General features: G+C 39.6%; 1 protein-coding gene across 8 annotated transcripts in view; it reads right to left on the reverse strand.

Annotated features, from left to right (window-relative positions):
- PLCL1 (phospholipase C like 1 (inactive)) overlaps positions 1-20,806 on the reverse strand; it is a 336,787-nt gene that overhangs the window by 14,313 nt on the left and 301,668 nt on the right. Inside the window, exon 6 of one of the 8 annotated variants that reach the window (XM_025894021.2) lies at positions 7,398-7,426. The exons of 6 other annotated variants lie outside the window; for them this stretch is intronic. In XM_025894021.2, the coding sequence (XP_025749806.1) occupies positions 7,398-7,426 (29 nt within the window). Of the gene's footprint in view, positions 1-7,397; positions 7,433-20,806 lie in introns of all 8 variants that reach the window. One more of the 8 variants, XM_073880744.1, reaches the window with a different exon arrangement.

The raw sequence follows: 20,806 nt of genomic DNA on the forward strand, positions 1-20,806 counted from the left end.
GAACAATGGAGGTTTCCTTTAGTTATCAATAAGGACTTAGATCTTCATTTTTGCTTTATTTCTATCTGTTCATCAAGCAAATATTTACTAAACATATTCCATATATCAGACTTTGTCTTTGACCTGTGGTTCTCGATGCCCTTTATTTTTTCTTTTTAAATATTTTCTTTCTTTATTTGAGAGATAGAGAGATAGTGAGAGATAGCAAGAGCAGGGGTCGGAGAGAGGGAGAAGCAAACTCCCCACTGAGCAGGGAGCCCGATACAGGGCTCAATCCCAAGACTATGGGATCCTGACCTGAGCCAAAGGCAGATGCTTAACCAAATAAGCCACCCAGGCGCCCCAAAACCAAAGCCCATTCAAACAAATATTTTGTAAGGCTCCCTTTATTATCCTAAAATGAAAGTCAGAAATAATATAAGGTGGTTACAGATATTAAAAAGTAAGTAAATATAGTATTCTAACTATACTGTTAATGAGAAATAAAAGAATGGTTGTTTAAAACAAAATAATATGTATTGTGATATATAAACGCCCAGGGAAGCACACAAGAAACCATAATGAAGTAGGCAGAGGCCTGTACTTACTTAATATGAATTCATTTAAATTCAAAAGAGAAATAAAGAGATCAGATGCAATTCCACACACACAAAGAATATAGGAAAATGACAGTGCAGATGTACCAGAGAGACACTCGTATAAAAACAAAGAATGGCAACAGTCCAGGCTTATTTGCGTATAATAAACAAAGAAAGGAAACAACCTTAATTAAGGTAGGGATAGCATGCCAAGACAAGCCCAGATTCTCACCAGGGCGAAAAAGTGTGATAATCCCACAAGTGAGGAAATAAATACTATCCATACCCCCCACCAAAGTTGCCAAGTCTTCAAATGTATCTCAAAAGATATTTTTCTTGTGATTGATAATATCAGCTTCTACTTCACAGGACACTGTGTGATGCCACCATGGACTGTGAAAAATAACAAAGTAATTAAAACTAGTTTCTTCCTTCCCAGTTTGTTCCAATATCACTTACTGTATAGCAATCATACAATCAAGTAGACAGAATGCCCAGAGTGAATAAATTATTCAATAATTTAAAAACAATATCTTTATTCATTTAGACATGCCTCTCAGTACCTATGTTTTCCTCATGTACTGGGCCGTCCACATAACTTCTTGTAAAAAAAAATTAATATCATTTACTAAAGTACTCCAGTTCGTATTTTAGATGGTTTAGTAGGGCAGGACTTAAAAGTCTTGCAGGATGCAGGCAACTGTTCATTATGTTGCTCTGTCCCGTACCATGCACAATATCCAGCATTCCTGGCTGTATCCACCCAATGTCCCCAGAGAATTCTTCCATCACCTCCACAATTTTGCAAAGTGCCCGCAGTACTGTACTCATGAAGAACTACAGGGCTAGACTCAGGGTAAGATGGTGAGCACAGATGCCCTTCCTGCCCACATAGAATGGAGGTCTAGTTAGGGAATACAAGCATTAATCAAAAAACCACAAAAATAAAACTATATCTAATCATAAGTTGTGCCATGTGCTTAAAGGAAAGGAATGTGTTGCGGTGAGAACATGTAGTCTAGGGGATCAGGCAAGTCTCCTGTTTAAGGAGACTTATTGCAAATGAGCAATAATTTGGAAGACAGAGAAGCATCTTCATCTCTTTTTTGGCATCTTATAATCAGTGAAATATGATATAATTGTGATGCTTGCCTTGAGTCCTCAATCCTCCTACAGTCTTACTGATAGAGATATAGATGGTACGGGAGAGTGATCTGGAAGGATACTGCCTTTGTGACATAGCACAAGATGGCTAAATGCATCCCATTTTTTCCTTATAATTTACCTACTTAGAATTTATTTTGTTTCCTTTTTTGAAAAAGATTTTATTTATTTGTTAGAGAGAGAGAGAAAGATAAAGAATGAGCAGGGGGAAGGGCAGAGGGAAAGGCAGAAGGACAGGCAGACTCCCTGAGTCTGAGCAGGGAAGCTGATTCAGAGCTTGATCACAGGACCTTGCGATCATGACCAGAGCTGAAGGCAGATGCTTAACCAACTGAGCCACCCAGATGCCCCTATTTTGTTTCCTTTAAATTTATACTGAAGAAAAAACAATGCAAGTGGAAAATGCTCAGTAAAGTATTACTTGGTGACAGTATCTTTTGGTTCTGCTAAGAAAGAGTTCTTAGCAATTATTTCACATTTTTGAGATATTTGAAGATCAGCTATAATTTTTTTCAACTTTACAGGTGAAGAAATGGACTCAAGAAAGCTAAGTAAATATACCGCCCAGGTTCACACCGGAAAGAAGTGTGAAGGAAATAACTTCCTTCTGGTCCACTCCCCAGACCAACAGATGATGCTTTTTCTTCAGTGTGTTATTTTTCTTCACATTTAGTTGCATAACACGATATGCTGCACATGTCATCTAATAGATCTAATAAATGGAGAGAAGAAAAAAATAGTATAAGCCCTATTTGGTTTAAAGAGGAAAAAATCCTTTGATAAAACCCCAGGAGTGTCCCATACGTAAATACTTTCTTTGTGCTGATACTTTGATGTTAATTTTGCCTTGAATGTGGGTACAGAGTTTGAAATCATTTAATAATTTTGATCTGAGTCCAATTTTCAGAAATACAAAAGCAATGGTAGAAGATTCATGAGTGGGAGAAGTGTGGAGAAGATGATTGGTTTTCATTTTAAAGATATCATAAGCCTTGGGGCACCTGGGTGGCTCCGTTGGTTAAGCATCTGCCTTCAGCTCAGATCATGATACCAGGGTCCTGGGATTGAGCCCCACTTGGGGATCCCTGATCAGCAGGGAGTCTTCTCCCTTTCCCCCTGCTGCTCCCCCAGCTTGCTCTCTCGTGCATGCTCTCTCTCTCAAATAAATAAATTATTAAAAAAAAGATATCATAGGTCCCAATAGATAAGATCCAAAAAAGAAGACTGTAGAAGAATCAAATTCATTACAGGCACCAGCTGAACATTTTCAAGGATGCCATTAATGTGAGGACTTGTTAGTTCTCAGATCCTTGGGATACTGATTCTCCTTGTAGTATCCATAAGCTCCAGAAAACCTACCACATAGGTTGGCTGCCCAAGATGGCAGCACACACAAACTGGGGAGCAGAGCCAGAACTCCAGGAGTGATGAAAGAATACATCTGATTCTAAGGATTCCACATTTTGCTCATATAATAACAATCTGGCCCAGAGACGTTGAACTGTAACCATACTGCTATTCTGTAGGTCAATGTAATGGGACCTCTGCTGTCAGACTACCTAAATTCAAATCCTGGGTTCCACCACTTACTAGCTTTTTGACCTTGAACAAGGTCACTTGGTGCCTCAGTTTCCCCATAAAATGGCTCTAATAATTATACTCACCTCTGGGCTTACTGCAAGATTAAGAGAGGTAATACATGTGAATTATTTAGAATAATATGTGGCAAACTCTAATGATTGTTAGCTATTATAATTATTCTATAAGCAGAAAACGTAAAAGTTTCAGTAAATGCAATATTTCGCTATTGATAATGACAATGTTATAGATGTCTACTGTACTCTACCTTACAAAATGAGAGGAAATGAGAGGAAACAAAAACTACTTTGAAACTTAAAAAAGACAAGTTGGCAAAATAGAGGGAATAAACAGTTACTGAGAATAACATTCAGGATTGATAACCTGTGAAAAACCCCATAATGATTAAAATTAAAAGAATAATGATCCCACTGATGGCGGAATTTTCCTTGGGAAACCCTGGAACATGTCATCCTTTCCCAGGCAAACGCTTATTTTCTTGTTTGTAAATTAGAGGTTACAACATTGCTCACTGTAAAACACTGAAGCATTCATTGCTCACTATTGGAATAAAAAATGTTAAACGCCATTTTATTTAAGGCAGATGAGAAAGTAAAAATGAACTGAAATCATCTGTCACCAAAAGAAATTAATGACAAACATCATCTTTTGTGACAGACCCATTATATTTTTGAAGATATCATAAGATAAGTTCCTGCAAGGGTGCTCTGGTTAAGAAGCCATCTGTCTGCTTTGGGCAAATGACTGTGAGCCTAATCCACTTACAGAAAATGTCAACAAAATTGTTTCAACACCAGTGAGCTGAGTAATAGAAACCCCTGAGCTAAACTTTAAAAATATGACTCAAGTGCAGAAAACTTCATGAATGTAGGTTTGTGTGATGATACCGGTATCCTGAGAATTCTCTTGCTGTCATTTTGACAAAAGAACCATTCAATAAAACAGTAAGAATCCACTGCCTGTTGATTCCCCAGCTCTGGGCTCTTTGCTTCCCATTATTGTGATCATTTGCCTCTGTGTCAACAAATCTAATAAGAGAGGACAGAAGATTAGTATCAACCTTTAGCAAGGTGACAAAGATAATTAATTGCATTTCAAATGAAATTTCAGTAATGGATGGTCATCAGCACAAAGAAACAAATACTGTTTAAAAGTTTCAATATCTCAAATTAACTTTCACTGGATAATAAATGACCCTGAAATCCGAATTCATACTGCCATGAGCGCTGTAGGCCAAACACAGAAGGAGCTTCTACAGAAACCTCTACTTGGCCAGCTCATACTATTTCCATTTCAAAAAAGATCATTTACAGCAACCTGAAAGATGTAGGATGCTCCAAACCCCAGAGCAAAGACTATAGAGACTATTCCTAGTACTAGAAGAAGACTTTTAAAATGCTTTCTATTTGCCTGGCATTTGCTTGGTGTGGTTTCATTGTAAAAAATTACTGATTACATTGCTTAAATTATTGGCTACCTCATCTATCCAAAAGATAAATCTGCAAAAATGCCAGAATAAGAGTGTAGATGTATGGGGTGCCTGCGTGGCTCAGTTGTTAAGCGTCTGCCTTCGGCTCAGGTCATGATCCCAGGGTCCTGGGATCGAGCCCCGCATCAGGCTCCCTGCTCAGCAGGAAGCCTGCTTCTCCCTCTCCCGCTCCCCCTGCTTGTGTTCCCTCTCTTGCTGTGTCTCTCTGTCAAATAAATAAATAAAATCTTTAAAAAAAAAAAGAGTGTAGATGTAGTAACAACAGGCCACACGGTGAGTGATCACAAAGTGGCTTCTGCTGCTTAACTGCCTCCACAGCACTGAGAATTCCAGCAGGCAAGTGGTATTTTGTGACCTATGGTCTTGGGCTGCACAACTCTAGAGGCACCATTCACACAGACTTCTATGTGCGCGGCATTCCCTACAGCCCAATGACAGCCATACTGCATCTGGTCTAGACGTGTCCTTTTACCAAGGACATCTTTATTCTCTGCAAAATCATAACACTTAAATAGGCTGAAACTGTCCCCTTTAGCAGTGTTTCACGGCGTGTGCAGGATAGCCCATCCTGCAGCCTAGTAGGCACCCAATGGCGCTGGCATGAGTTCTAAGTTATGTCAGTTGCAGTGGCCAAATAGCTATCAGCAAGAAACTGTTCAAGGGGCAACTTCCCTGCGATCTCCACACAACCGGTCATTTTTTAATTAATGAAGGTAAGGCAACTATCAGAGGAAATGGCTATTTCTTATTAATAGTTAAATCAAGGAGTGGCCAGCTTGGCTCCCTCCACAATGACTGTTTGGAGATTTGGTCAGTAATGAGGTGTTCATTGTTGGTGCCTCATAGCCAGCAGGGCATTTGGTTAAACACCAGATTACGGTTACACCAAGGAAATGTCAAGACCTGTTTTCCCTAATCTGAGACTCACTCAAGTTTCAGATCTCAAACTCAAGCCATCCACAACACCAAACTACTAGCAACATATTTTGCTCCAACATGTTGTTTATTTTCATAATTATGCTGCACAAAAGTTGAAATAATAGTATCTATATTGGGGTGCCTGGGTGGCTCAGTCGGTTAAGCATCATGCCTTCGGCTCAGGTAATGATCTCAGAGTCCTGGGATCAAGTCCCTCATCAGGCTCCCTGCTCAGCCTGCTTTAACCTCTCTCTCTGCCATTCCCCCTGCTTGTGCTCTCTGGCTCTCTCTACCTCTCTGTCAAATAAATAAATAAAATCTTAAAAAAAAAATAGTATCCATATTTACCAATTGTTCATATTATGTCATTTTGACTTAGTCAATTTATCTATTCCAACTATCTACATATATTTCACCCTAAATATCTCAGTAGGCATATCATGAAAATAAGGGCATAACCACACACTATTATTACCCCAGTGAAATTAGCACTCATTCAGCAATTTCATCTGATATGCAGTGCATATTAAATTTTCCCAAATGTCCCAAAATATCTTTAATAGCTTTTTCAAATCCAGAATACAACCAAGGTTCACACATTATTAGCACCTCTGAAAATAATGATCCAGCTCTGTGACGTTAGAGGAAAAGTCTGAGTGGCAGTTCACACTCAATGGCAAGTTCACAGCCATGGGTACTGCTTCCCTGAAAGATACACATCTCCACAGCGTCACCCTGTCCACCTTCTGGAAAAATGCACCATTAAATCATCACATACACCTGTCAAAACATTTCTTCTGAATGTCAGACACCATCACTCTTACATTCTTGTTTTTAAATCCACGTTATAAACATATATGCCTGGAAAAATTCATCACACATTCACCAAACCCATTCAGTGTTATGCTGACACTTCCCTAAATGCTCATCCTATCCAGGCCTTGGATTTCTTCCCACATAACTGTGAAGATCAAACTATCAGAAACTAGTGGGAGAAAACATTCATAGGCAATTCCAATATTTCAGTAGCTGATATTTTTTAGGCCTTAGATATGCAGACCAAAAAAAACACATATTTTTGGACGAACTTTAAATTGTGACCATGTAGAAAATCCGGAACAAGCCTTGTGTGATCCTGTCCATGTGCACAGACGCTTGCTAAAGAAACTAGCCCCCCGTTGACCTTGAGGTGGGATGGCACTACTCTGTTCTATCGGAGCACGCCTCTCTGGCTACAGCTAGTTGGACCAGGCTTGGACACGTAGCCCAAGAGTGGCCAATTAATAGCTGGTCAGTGACCTGTCAGCTAGCCTGGCTCCAGGAAGCAATGATGGCAATTAGTGGAAGCAATCAGATTAACTCTCTCAGAATGTGACCTGGGAAATTCAAAGAGCCTTAGTCAGAAAGAGGTGCTAGAAAATACACAGAGGAAAACAAGAAAGGTGAGCGAGCTAAGCCTTTCCAAGGCTACCGCACTAGAGTGAAAATTCACAATTCTTGCTCCTGAGAGAGGAAAAAAGCCCGGTCCCCTAAAGCCTGCTTGGATTGCAATAGTCTTCCAGCCCAAATCTCTGTGAGGCTGCCCATTCTGTGGCTTTTCTTCCTCTCAGGAGACGTGTTTCCTGCCTTGTCACATACATGCTTCTTACCTGATGAAGCCTGAATGAATCCCCGTTCCCTGTAACTCAGGTAAAAAAAAATGAGTGAAGGTTAAAAAAAAAAAAAAAAATTAAATGAGAAATGACAGGTCTGTTACAATTTTAACCACACCATTTGATTGGTTGATAATCAAGGCAAAATAGAATTTAAACCATGTTTTTGTCCCAGCTAAAGCTTTCTAAGCTTCTCATAGAGAAAGCCAGAATCAGTCACAAGGGTAAGAAAGGACAGGGATTGTGGCTGATGTCTACAGTGGAAAGAATGATGAACAAATTAGGATTTGGCTGGGTGACCTTGGAAATATCACCGCTAACTCCTGGGGGCTACTGTTTCCTTTACTATTAAAGAAGGAGGTTGGATGAAAGGTTCTTTGAGCTCACCTTATATACTGAAGGTCTGTCATTTATTAATTAGGGCTCAGATTAAAATTGCTGTGTTAAGATTCATCATTTAATTATTTTAAGTAAGAGACCCTCTAGTGGGAAAGAGATAAGGAGGTGATTAAAGTGTTATGATAGCGGAAGAATAGGGTACCATGAAAACACACGGCAGAGATGCCTAACCCTGTTGAGGATGGAGGGCCTGGAGAAGAGGTGGTGTCAGAAAAGGTGTCCTGAAGACTGGGAACCTGAGCTAACAGATGAAGCACAGATAAAGTGCCCCCCCGCAGTGCATAAACCACAGAGTCCAAAGACCTCCTTTGAAGCAGAAGGGACACTTCTTGTAACTGCTCGGCATGAGAGCACAGCTGGTGCCATTGAGAACTAAAAGTTCGGTGTGGCTGGAGGGGCCCATGGAAGAGGAAGGCAATGAGAGATGAAGCTGGAGAGGAAAGAGATCACAAAGAGCTCCATAGGGGTAGTTAGGAAGTTTGCAGGAGGCGCCATAGGAAACCTTGGAAGGGCTTTCAGCATGCAGAGTGGCCATGACCAGATTTATGTTTAGGAAGGTCACCTCAGCTGCTATGCTGCAGAGGGGGACAGGGTATATGGGAAAGGAAAGACTTTTCACTAACCCGGGTGATAAATGAAGAAGATGAAGCTACGGGAATGGAGATCACATATTTCAAAGGTTGACCCAACAATACTTGGTAATTGCTTAGAGGTAGAGGCTTCAGATAATAATGATCAAGAATAATTCCCAGGATGCTTGCATGGATAACTCCAAATTGTCATTCATTCTTTCATTCATCCATTCATTTACTCAAGTAGAGATACCAGTGGTGTCAGATGTGCTTGGAGATGAACATAGTCTGAGACACACTGACCTCCCTGTGATGGAGAGAACCCCCAGTGCAATGCCTGGAGGGTAATTAGGAGGGAAGGGTCTCAAATGGAGGTCATCTAGAGATAAGGAGAGACCCATGGAGCAAAGATACACATTTGGGATTTGACAACAGAGTGAAGGTAATGAAAACCATTTGCATGGACTCTGTGACTCTGGGAGAGAGGATGGAGTGACAAGAGGGCCTAGACTAGAACCCTAAGAAACACCAGCGTTTAGCAGATGAGCAGAGGAAGGGTAACCTGCAATAACCGCTGGGAAGAAAGAGCCAGAGATATAAGAGGAACACCAGGAGAGGGCAGTGTCCCAGAATTCAAGGGAAGCAGGGATGCAAGAAGGAGGAGTGACCAGCCATGCAGAATGTTCCCAAGTGGTCAAGGAAAATAAAAGCTAAAAACTGTCCACAAGATTTCGTGACAAGAAGATGACTGGTGACCTTGGTGAGAATGATTTAATGGAGTGTCAGAGGAGAAGACAGATTAAAGTTGGCTAAGGACTGTGTGGGAGGTAAGGAAGTAGATTCAGCAAGTGTAAACAACCTTGTTAAGAAGTTTGGCTGTGTAGGCAAAGAGAGATAAGAAGTAGAGTAGCTGGAGGGGAGCTGAAAGTCTTTCATAAAAGCCATTTTATATGTATAAACACAGATATGCTGAGCAATGAATGTGAAAGGAAAAAGACAAAATATGAAATGGAATTACTAAATGCCTCTACTTCTTGGATTGATTGTTCTTCTAACTTGATTTTCATAGTATCCTAATATTCTTTCTCCTTATTTTAGAGCCCTTCTACTGGTATGAAGTGGGAAAGTTACTCATCAGTTAAAAATGTAAAGTACATAAGCTTAAACATATAATTAAATCTATCTAAATTTAAAAGTAAAAAAGCAGAGATTTCATGGTGTATGCATTTATGGCTACCTCTAGAAAATGATGCGTTCTCACATTGTCCACCAGGTGGCTCCCTTGGTTCCTGTCTGTCCACAAAAAGCTTGTGTGCCAATGGTTAGAAATGGCCTTCTAAACTGAGGGTTCTAGAGGGGAGGGGGGTGGGGGGATGGGTTAGCCTGGTGATGGGTATTAAAGAGGGCACGTTCTGCATGGAGCACTGGGTGTTATACGCAAACAATGATTCAAGGAACACTACATCAAAAACTAATGATGTAATGGATGGTGATTAACATAACAATAAAAAAAGAAATGGCTTTCTAAAACCATTTGGTTAATTCCTCTGCCTCCATGTCAATTTGCACCTCAGTCACTCTAAGTCTCCTCAAAGTCATTCTGATTAACTTACAAAGTCATCCAAAAACATTAATGTCTCATCAACCTGTATACATAAGCATTTAAATTAGAAGTGAACGCTATGTTCACACAGTAGAAAATGATTTTCACAGAAGGAAAATACCTTAGCAAAATCTGAACTGATCATGCTTCCTCAAAGGCAAAAAAAAAAAAAAAAAAAAAAAAATCTAGCCACTTGCTTTTAGAATTTGGTGAAAGGAGAAAAAAATGAGTATCCTTTATACTTGCTGTTTGGACAATGTTAATAGATACAACTCAACCTAATATGACCTAAAGCTCTCAGGTTCAAGTAATATATTGAGAGTTATAAGACATAAAGATCTTTCCTCTACTTGTTAGGGGTTATTAGCATGATTCAGCATGAGGAAAATGTTACCATTATGTATTTATGAATATTCAAAGTAAGGAAGATATATGAGTTGAAGGGCAATTGAAAGAGTCTACCCCATAGATACTTCCCTTAGCCCTTCTCCCATCCTGCTGTGCCTGAAACACCCACCAGAAATAAAAGAGGGAAGAGCAAAAGTCAGTTTTACAACTATGAGTGCACAAAGGGACTAAGAATACACATACACACACACACCGTAATAGCAGTTAAAACCAGCTTCCTTCATTTGCCAACTTTCTTAGGAAACAGTTCTATCGTTTTTAACTTGCTAACAGTGCAGAATGAATGTTAACACCTCAGGTTTGAGACTCAGTTGGAAATGAGAGAGGGGCCAAGGAAGAGACGGCTCCCCTCACAAAGCCCCTTGGGAAATCCTCATGGCTGGGAGAGCAGATTATTTTACCACCACTTTTTTCCTTCTTTCCTCGTTTCCCGAGAAACTTAGAGAAAAAAATCCAAACAATTAGCCACTAAGCAAAATCACCTGGGAAGGCAGGAAAGACCATGGGATATTTGGAGAATTGCAGAGGGATTGCCATGGCTGGAGCAAGGGGTAAGTGAAAATTAATACAAGGAGGATGAAAGCACCTCATTAAGGGAAATGACCTACGTAACAAGATAGCAACCTCACTGGAGACAAATTAAAGGAATTGTATGCACCTAGGCAGGATTTTATAACTTTGTTACCCTAAAGACCTGAGAAGCTATATCCCTCTGAGGAAAGTATTTGTTTGTCAATATTTATTTCATATGGCCCTATTTGTTATGCTGCTTAAGTGAAAATTGACATAATGTCTATTCAGAGCAAACACTAAAGCATTCTAACCAACCACTAGCAGGATCCCATGGGCCACAATTCCCTACTCTGTAACTTTCCATATTTATGTAGTGGAGCAGCCAGGCTGACACCTGCCAAGAGATGTTTCAGGACTAGAGAGGAATCAATGGATCCTGGCAGCCCGCTCAGCTGCCTTCAAAGGGTGACCTTTAGGTGTGGCAGCAAAAGCACATCCCCCACCATGATATATTATTTGTTCTAATCCTCAGCTTCAGGTCACATATTTTAATAAAGTCTTCCACTAATGTCAACTTCAAGGGTATTAAACCAGCACAGCTGATTTTCTCCCTCTCTGCCCACATACGATTCTCTCCTCTTTCCTCCTGAACTTGGAGAAATGGAGACTCACTGTACTGAAGTTGAGATGAACTCCCCCAGCTGTGGAGAAAGAGTCCAAGTGTTGCTGTCCTATTTTAAAGTAACAGTCTCCAGTGCTCTTCATATCTATACCCCACAGGATGTTTATTTTCTACAGTCAAGGGTTCTTTTTTTTACAAAAAGAAAAATATAAAAAACCCCTAGTTACTATGGACAAATTTCTCATACATACAAAGATGAACACTCAAAGAATACGAAACCTCAATATTCATAATACGAAGGGAAGAGAAAATCTGCCTAGAGTTTAAAATGAAGTCCCATTCCTCATTTTGAAGGCCAGACTAAGATGAGATTTGTACTGTGGCCTGCAGCCAAAAGTGGACTATTTTGGTAGATGTATATATCTTCTAGTCTCTAGGGAATTAACGGTTAAGAATTCTCTCTTTTACTTCATAATTCTGGTATACCTCTATAGCCCGGACAGTGTTTGCCAAAGAAACTTTCTGTAGTGATGGGACTATTCTATATCTCTGCTGTTCAGTATGGTAGTCACCAGCCACATGTGGCCTTTGAGCACTTGAAATGTGACTTGTGCCACTGGAGGACTGAATATATAATTTTATTTAATTTTAGTTATTTTTATTTTAATAGACACCCATAGCTAGGTTTTCCACATTTGACAGCACAGGCTACAAATGATGCCAAACTTCCTCAATGTAATGAATCAATTAAAATTATTTTTCACTCTTTCCAACCTCTTTCCTGACATAGCACTCGCCACAATTACAATTTAATAACTAATTATGGCTTGCACTTTTTAACATCTGCATCTCCCACAAGAACACACACTCCTTGAGTACGGTGGCTGCTTCCATCACATGCACAGCTATATTCCCAGGAGCTTAGCACAGGGTCTTGCCCAAAGCAGGGATCCAAAGCATCTGTTGAATGAAAGAATAAATTGGGTGCCACCGAATACACATTCACCTCAGCCTAGAATTTCCCAGGACCACTGACATCCACTCCCAGCAAAATCTTAATGCCCAATTTTTTAACTCTATCAAGGAATACCAATTCACCCAAAAACTAGCCCATCCTTTTATAACCAATATATTGCCCTCTACCTTTTACTCAGGCCCTTTTATAACAAGAATTTTCTGGAGAAAATAACCAAAGGACTGGCCATGATGCTATTAGCAATTTCAAGGTCAGGTGGAGTGACAACAGGTATAGCTGGGGGAGGCAGGAGCCAGTGGAGTAATAATGGATATATTTGGTAAGAGATGTGGGCTGGTAGAATTCTTCTAACCACACCACTAGGGAGACTGTCCCATCTGCCCACATGGAGAACAAGTCCTGTGACCTTGGGTCCTGCACTTCACATAAAAATACATTCTAATCAGGGGCGCCTGGGTGGCTCAGTCATTAAGTGTCTGCCTTCCGCTCAGGTCATGATCCCAGGGTCCTGGGATCGAGCCCTGCATCGGGCTCCCTGCTCGGCGGGAAGCCTGCTTCTCCCTCTCCCGCTACCCTTGCTTGTGTTCCCTCTCTCGCTGTCTCTCTCTCTCTCTCTCTCTGTCAAACAAATAAATAAAATCTTAAAAAAATGCATTCTAATCAAATTATATTTTTCAGCCAATAATCAGTATGAAACTGGATCCGCCCCCTCTCCCCCCCCCGGTAGGTTTTATATTAGGAAACTCCTTAAACTTTAGCTTTCAATCCTTTTCATCCTGGGTCACTGATATGAACTGAATGTGTCCCTCCAAAATTCATATGTTGAAACCTTAATCCCAAGTGTGATGGTATTTGGAAGTGAAGCCTTTGGGAGGTCATTAGGTATGGATGAGGTCACAGGGGTTGGGATTGGTGTCATTCCAAGGGAATGAAGAACTCAAGCTCACTCTCTCTCTACCATGTGAGGAAATCAGGAAGAGGGCTGTCACCAGAGCCTGACTTGCTGATATCCTAACCTCAGACTTCCCAGCCTCTAGTACTGTGAGAAATAAATGTTTGTTGATTAGGCCATTCATTCTGTGCTATTCTTGTTATAGCAGCACAGACTGACTAAGACAGTCACTGTATAAGTTTGCTAGGGCTGCTATGACAAAGTGCCACAGGAATAATCAAGATTAAATAACAGAAATTTATTTTTCTCACAATTCTGGAGGCTAGAAGTCTGTTGTCAAGGTGTGGGCAAGGTTGGTTGCTTCTGAAGCCTCTTTCCCTGGCTTGTGGTCTTCTTCTCTCTGTTTCCTCACCTGGTCTTTCTTCTGTGTGTGTTTCTTTAATCCCCCCTACTTATAAGGACCCTAGTCATGTTGGATTAGGGCCCATACTAATGACCTCATTGTAATTTAAACACCTCTTTAAGGACACTATCTCTAAAGACAGTCACATTCTGAAGCACTGGCCATTAGGACTTTACACATGAAATGAGGGTGAATACAATCCAGCCCATAACAGTCACCCCTCTCCCAGTGTTCCAATCTGTATCTCAAATTAACTTACTATCTACATCCGACCACCCCAGAAACCTCTGTTTAAAATTTGGGGATGGTTTGCCTATTGTACTATGAATGACAAACACTTCTCTGACCATCTGTAGACCCTCACTGCTTGTATATATTTGTAGGCTTAGGACTTTATCATTATAAAGTATGGCTTTACCATCATCAATAAGCTTTTGCATACATTACATATGAAATAGCCATGTAACAGGTGGGATGGTCCCGTCACTCTATGGATGAGGACTCCAGGTACACACTGCCTGGGTTTCGATTCTAGCTCTGCCACTCGTTAGCTAGTTGACCTTCTTAAAGGTTAGCTATTACCCAACCCTCCTGTCCCTCAGTTTTCTCATGTACAAACGGGAAATATTAATAGCACCTACATCCTGTGGTCGCTATTACAATTAAATGGTTTAATAAGTGTGAAACACTTGGAACTCTGTCCTGTAAAGAATAAACATTTTATATTATATCTCTGTTAGCTATTATTATTTGTTGCTATTGCTAAAGTGCACTCTGTATTTAAAGTATTGGAAAGAGAATCAAATTCATCAATTCTAATCAGCCATATGCTGGATACCAGTTTTACAGTGAATAGTTTCATTTTCCCTAAAATGCCCACCTCTTTTTGGTGCATGCAAGTTGTTTTTCAATAATTTTCTAGGTTATTGAATACAAATAATGATCTCAAGATGAGAGGATTTTTCCAGAAGTGTAACTAAGACCAAAAGGAGAAGACTTGCCTGTTTGGCAAGTAAATTCAAGGAAGGAGAGGGAACTCTCAAGGCATTTTCATATATTTATAGCACTAAGTATATGATGAGCTCTTGATAAATATTTAAAAAGTGACAATGATGAAGACGGTGATGATTCACAAAGGGAGGAAGGAACTCAAGGATGAAAGTTACCCAGATTTTAAAAAAAGATCATATAAAAATGTCTAAAGTTCAGTCACTTGGAATGTTAATGATATCTGAACCACCCTGGAAAAAGACAAGAAACTTGAAGAGAACTGAAATATATTCTCTCAGTCCTCTTATGAGAAACTAAAAACAATAATGACTAAAGTGTTAGTTACTGCACCAGGGCAATTTTCAATATTCTTTTCTAGGCTTATATTCAAAGAATTCAATTGAACAAACACATCTTGAGCATATACCATGTGCTGTTTCTACTGTAACAATAAAAAATGGAATGTGGGCAGTAGAATGGTAAAATGTACCAGAGGGCCACCAAAAATTGTATACAACATATACTCAGAACCTGTATGTACTTGTGTGTACACTGCATGCACACTGTGTAAACTGAGGAAAATGGCTGGGAAGAGCTGAGGCAGTGGTCTGGAAAACTGCAACTCTATAAATATCCCTGAGATTAGTCACTCATTGCCCGAAAAACAAAAGATGGGCACCAGGAGGATGAAAAAAAGAAAGGTGGGCATCGGGCCTATACTGAGAGGAAAAGCTAAAACCGAAGTACCGGTTTAATGCACATAAATGCCTGCCAATTTTCTATGAAGACAGAATACCTGGGTAGGAAAAGATGAGCCCGGGTAAGTTTAGGCCAGGGCGAATGAAACTCTCCAGAGGTAGAAGGAAGAAAGAAGAGGTCAAACTGGCAAACCCATGAGAAAATGCAGCTGCCAAGAACCACAGAAGCACTCACCTTCCCACGTGGCACACAGACATCAAGGGGTGACACTGGACCCCATGACTTTGGATATGAATAACAGGCTTTGGAGTCACACAGATCAAGGTTTGCGTCTACTTCTTACTGGTGAGTTATGTTATACTGAACACATTGCTTCGCTTCTGTAATCTTGTTTCCCAGTTTAAGCTAACACTGCTCAGGCACAGTCCCCACCCTGAAGGAGCACAATGTCATAAGAAAAAAAGACATGGGAACAAATCATTAGGACATAGTGAGTCAGGGTGGGGAACAAAGGGATGAGACTGTATATAAACTACAGATATAGCACCAAAAGGGGCTTATCTGGTTTTGATGAGAATTGGGGTTGGAGCTCATGGAGAGAAAAGAGCAGGAAAAGCTTCCCTAGAAAGGTAATGGAGAACATGTGCTAGATTCGAGTGAGGAGGAGGGACTGGTTAAGTGACTGAGGAGGAGAAGAACATTACAATCGGCAGGAACAGCATGTGTGAAGGCGTGGAATCCTGAAACTGCCCAGTGTGTTCCAGGAACCACAGAACTGTGGGAGTGTGAGACGGAGGGTACAGAGCTAAGCAAAAGGCCCATCACAGAGGATCATCTTATCCAGGCCAAGAACTTGGAATCACGTTATAGCCGACAGAAAAACAATAAAACATTTATCTCACTCCACTTGGGCTATTAATTTCAATCCTCTTAAATTTTTTTCCAAAGTGTTTTTTTTTTTCTGAAGATTAAAAATTCTTAATTAAATTTTCTTTCACAAGAAGCTTGCATTAGACTTGGAAAGTGTTATTGGACGTTATTTTCCCAACACCTTCTGTTTCTGTCATCTGGAGTTACAAACTGAATCAACTAAGTTTGATTGTTAAAACCAGTCAAAGTTAAGATCTAACTAAGACCTAGCTGAGCTACAAAGGAAATTTTCCTCCTCTGATTTCTCGAACACTCTGGATTGTTGAACTTCTCTATCGTGCTCCACTATACCAATAAACGATGGGTTCACAAAAAAGACACAGCACTGCACATGGATCCTTTTGAAATTACTGAAGACTTCTCTTAAGAGTAAACCTTAGCAGGGGCGCCTGGGTGGCTCAGTCGGTTAAGTGTCTGCCTTCCCCTCAGGTCATGATCTCAGGGTCCTGGAATCAAGACCCACATAGGGCTTTCTGCTCAGCAGGAAGTCTGCGTCTCCCTGTCAATCACCCTCTGTGATCTCCCTCTCTCTCTCTCTCTCAAATAAATAAATAAAATCTTGAAAAAAAAAGAGTAAACCTTAGCAAAGAAAATCACTGTGGTAGACAATAATTATAATTAATACAAGCAATAAATACTAAAAGACACTCCCAAAAACTTCATGGAAAATAGAAGGCTAGAGATAGAAAAATTCTCAGACTGACAATTTCATGGAGGTTATATGACAAATCCAGGGGGCACCATTCACACAGACGCAAAGGAAACGGCATCCCCTAGAGCTGTGTAGTGCACAACTCAACATGGTGGCATGAGGCAGTTCTGGCCAATTCAGGGATCAGATCGTTAAACTTTGTGTTGCAAAAAAGAAGTGGCATTGGTGTAGAAATGTCTAATCAAGAGCTCCAGTAAGATAATTTTGGTGTATTGATGTTTAACTTCAATGAAATTCATAAAGTCTCAAGTAATGAGTTATCAAGTTTGGCTGTAGTTCAAGGTCTCCTGTGAAAACTCTTCCTGGGTATCCTTGACAAAGGAGCCAAAGGAAATGACCTTCCCAGGAGCAGTTATTTAAAGAATAAGGACGGTGGTAATCACTATTTGCTCCCTCTCCCTCTGACCAGAGAGGAAATTCTAGGACAAAAATTATACTTTCTGAGACAAACCCAATAATCTGTAAGTTGGTGGTTATTAGGCAAAGGATAATAACAGAAATGATTTAGTCTGAATGATTTAACTGCAATTTCATAGCTGAGACAGTACTTTCCAGAATTTAGAAATGGAATGTCTACCCTGGCAGTGCTTATCATTATTATATTATTGTACATTTTTATGATTTTCACAAGAACAACTGAGAGTAGTTTTTAGTAACAAAAATATTCCGAGGAGGACATCACTTCTTCAATGTTGTAATTGTATCTTCATGCATATTTGCAGAGCTTAGAATGAGTAGGGTTAATAAATGAATTGTTTAATATGAGAACCAGGGCTACGTTATAACATAGCACACAAGCACACACTATATATACATATAATTGTTCCTTTCAATGACATTCTTCCTCTCCCAGGCAAAAATGTATTACAGATAAAAGAGAACAGGATGGAAGTTGCTGGCTTTTTTCCCTCTCTGGTTTCAGATTACATGAAAACACTCCATGGGCTGACTCAGAGGATACACAATATATATTGTTAAGAACCCTAGGCTCATTTATTCAGATTTAGTATTAGGCCATAGTTACTATTAAAACACACTTTTCATACACAAGCATTTACAGGCCAGCTTCATTTTTTTGCAGCCTTGGATATTAGTTTCTTGGTTCATATCAAATCCACAATAAACAAAAGAGCCACTTCTGCAATATGTATAAGTGTAAAGAACCATCTGGAAGGTAAGGGAATGGAGGAAGTAGTGTGCAACCAGCCATGATTTCACCAGCAAATAAACTGTCTATAGCTCTCAAGTGTCAATATGACTATTCTATCAGATGTTGAAAACGTACTCATCTATGCAGTGTGAAGGAATAAACTACTGCTATAATAATGTACTACCAGAGAACACAAGTAACTCTAAAACAGTCAACCTTTCCTCTCTCTATATTTTTGCAAAAAAAAAAAAAAAAAGAGTGAAGCTCAACTAAGTCTGGAGAAACAGAATATTACAGTGAAACAAACCCACATTTCTGACCCAAGTCAATTGGAATTAAGTGCTGAAACCCAGCCCAGAATTTTACGATATCTAGTATATTTTAAATGTATATGAGAAATACATCTCTTAATCCATGTTTAACAAAAAAAACCCTCAACTTTCTGAAACTAGATTTGTTGGTAATTGATCAGGAACTTCTTTTTGGCCCAAGAGATTAGTATCTCTCAGGCAACAGGGTCCACAAACCAATTTTATTCTCATTGCTCCATAATGCCAGTTGCTTGGTAGCAGACAGCTGGGAAATCTAGAATATTCTAGATGATTAAGGGATACCTCTGAGATATTTGGACTGCAATCTTTTTTTCTGCAATACATTGTAAAGCAGTTTAAGAACTTTCCATCCCTGAGTCCATTGACTCAAAAGTCCATTGAGAATACTATCTTTTAAACAAATACTCAAAGAGTTTGGCTATTTTTAGAACACATAGCTTTGTCCTGGCAGATTTACAAACCAAATCATGAGGAGTTAGTGTATCTTGCTGCAAATCAAAGGATTCTCTTCAGTGAGAAAGAAATCTATAGTTTTGGTTGTCTCTGAAAGCAAGCAGCTTTTACTAATGACTTTATAACGTTCCCATAAAATCATCTGATAATCAAAGTTTAAGACTCAACCCTAAATCATAGTTTTGTGATAGTCTTTTCCTTCCAGAAGTTACTTTCTTTCAAAAGCATTAATATAATTATAATGATACTGATACTGATAATGATGAATGTTTCTTGCCTTATTCAAATAATTTTCTGAACAGTTATGTGTAAGTTTTTTATGATTCTAAAGTTACTTTTAGGGCACCTGGGTGGCTCAGTTGGTAAAGCCTCTGCCTTCAGCTCAGGTCATGATCCCAGGGTCCTGGGATCGAGCCCCACATCAGGCTCCCTGATCAGTGGAGAGCCTGCTTCTCCCTCTCCCTGTGCTGCTCCCCCTGCTTGTGCTCTCTCTCTCTCTGACAAATAAATAAATAAATAAATAAATAAATAAATAAATAAATAAATAAATTTTAAAAAATAGTTACTTTTAAGAATCCAAAGGGATTTCTTTTTCAAAAAATCTATAACAAATCTTTTCATAAAGCCATGGATTTTTCCTTAAAAGGAAAATTCTGTTCCTAACTATTCTGCTTTGATGAATAGGTGCTTTCATCTATTACAAATGCTTAAGTATCACAAATATATGGGGAGTGATTAACAATACAAAACTGTTTTACAAGAAGTGGGAAATAAGGTGGAAAAAAATGCTCCCCTTGTCACCCACCCCCTCCCTGCTGGTTTGTTACTTTGGGTATATAATCTCATACATGATGTATATTTGAGTACACTGGATCTACCTGAAATAAGAGAAGTCTAATTAAATTGGAAGATAACCACCTCTGGACGAGGTAGTAAGAAATATTCTTACTACCCATCATGACCTTTCAATATGACTTTAAAAGAGTAACATCGAATTTCATATTCTTAACTTAAATTGTCCTTTACATGTTTACATGTACAGATATGTATATAACATGTGTATATATATATATATCCAGACACATATAACATTTTTATATACATATTTATATATGTAGGTATGTATGTCGACATTGTTAAACTTAACCTGAGCCCTGTGCTCCTGGAAAACAGGGACGTTAAGAAATCCCCCCCACCTTTTTGTGTTCCAGGAAATGGTTTACTGCAAATAACCCCCATTCCCCATTATGAGTGAGATAAGAGTCATAGGTGCCCCCTTTGTTTACCTATCCCGAGGCCAGACACAGACCTTCCAGATTCCCTTTCAGAAATGATTAGCTCAACTGTTTCAATCCCTTAACCAATCTGGACAAAATACCTGCCTCCCTGATTCGGCCCAACTGTAGTTAGCCTTCTCTGCTTCCTTCAGGCCCCTGAACTTTACCCCTCCCCCATTCTGAGCTGGCAAATAGCACCTTAAAAGTCTCTTAGGATCACACACCCGGTCACTCACTCCCCCCACCCTGTCACTCACTCCCCCCACCCTGTTCTTTCTAGCCTTGTTTGCCCCTCCCAGGGGACCTAAAAAAAAATCCTTTTTGCCTGACCTTTGAGAAGCTTACAGATTTTATGAAAGGAACATTCTCCCTATTTATTTGCAATGGTCCCCTTCCTCATATTGCAATAAACCTTTCAAATAAAATCTCTCTTTACTTAAATCTGGATTTGCTTTTACATGACACTTTATACACC

The sequence above is a fragment of the Callorhinus ursinus genome, unplaced genomic scaffold (assembly GCF_003265705.2).
Source record: "Callorhinus ursinus isolate GAN/ISIS: 27379988/994484 unplaced genomic scaffold, GSC_fseal_2.0 scaffold2, whole genome shotgun sequence".
Lineage (NCBI taxonomy): Eukaryota > Metazoa > Chordata > Mammalia > Carnivora > Otariidae > Callorhinus > Callorhinus ursinus.